The sequence below is a fragment of the Corvus brachyrhynchos genome, unplaced genomic scaffold, assembly GCF_000691975.1.
Source record: "Corvus brachyrhynchos isolate BGI_N302 unplaced genomic scaffold, ASM69197v1 scaffold158, whole genome shotgun sequence".
Lineage (NCBI taxonomy): Eukaryota > Metazoa > Chordata > Aves > Passeriformes > Corvidae > Corvus > Corvus brachyrhynchos.
In genome coordinates, this window is record NW_008239756.1 from 139,773 (window position 1) to 140,473 (window position 701).

Here is a 701-nt window from a genome sequence, read left to right on the forward strand (position 1 = left end):
CCGCGCCGGGGGATGATGCTGGTGGGCTGGGGGGGCAACAACGGCCCCACGGTGACGGCGGCCGTGCTGGCCAACAAGCTGGGGCTGTCCTGGATGACCAAGACGGGGCGCAAGGTGGGTGTCCCCAGCAAGGGGAGGTGTCCCCAGTGTGACCCCAGTGAGGGAGTTCCCCCCCAGTGTGACCCCTGCAAGGTGGGTGTCCCCAGTGAGATCCCAGCGAGGGGGGTGTCCCCAGCAGGGTCCCTGCAAGAGGTGTGTCCCCAGAGTGACCTCAGTGGGGTGGGTGTCCTCAGTGTGACCTCAGTGGATTGGGTGTCCTCAGCGTGACCCCTGCAAGGGCCGTGTCCCCGGGGTGTCCCCAGAATGACCCCTGGGATGGGGACACCAAGCTCGGCTGCACCGGTGTCCTGCACCCCGATCTCCTCCCTGCCCCTGCGAAGGGGCTCCGCAGCCCCAGCCCCCAATTTGGGGGTGCTGGGACCCCTCCTCTCCCTGCCATCCTCTCATCCTTGCCCTCCCCATCCCAGAAAGCCAACTACTACGGCTCCCTGCTCCAAGCCTCCACCGTGTGCCTGGGCACCGGCCCCTCCGGTGATGTCTACGTGCCCTTCCGGGACCTGCTGCCCATGGTGCACCCCAACGACATCGTCTTCGACGGCAGGGGGGACACGGGGGGGAGCCCCCCGACGCACGGGAGACCC

General features: G+C 68.3%; 1 protein-coding gene across 1 annotated transcript in view; it reads left to right on the plus strand.

The window, feature by feature from the left end:
* ISYNA1 (inositol-3-phosphate synthase 1) overlaps positions 1-701 on the plus strand; it is a 3,358-nt gene that overhangs the window by 437 nt on the left and 2,220 nt on the right. Inside the window, exons 3-4 of the mRNA XM_017742452.1 lie at positions 1-114; positions 528-696. The exon at positions 1-114 is cut by the window's left edge and continues 16 nt beyond it. Of these exons, the coding sequence (XP_017597941.1) occupies positions 1-114; positions 528-696 (283 nt within the window). The remainder of the gene's footprint in view (positions 115-527; positions 697-701) is intronic.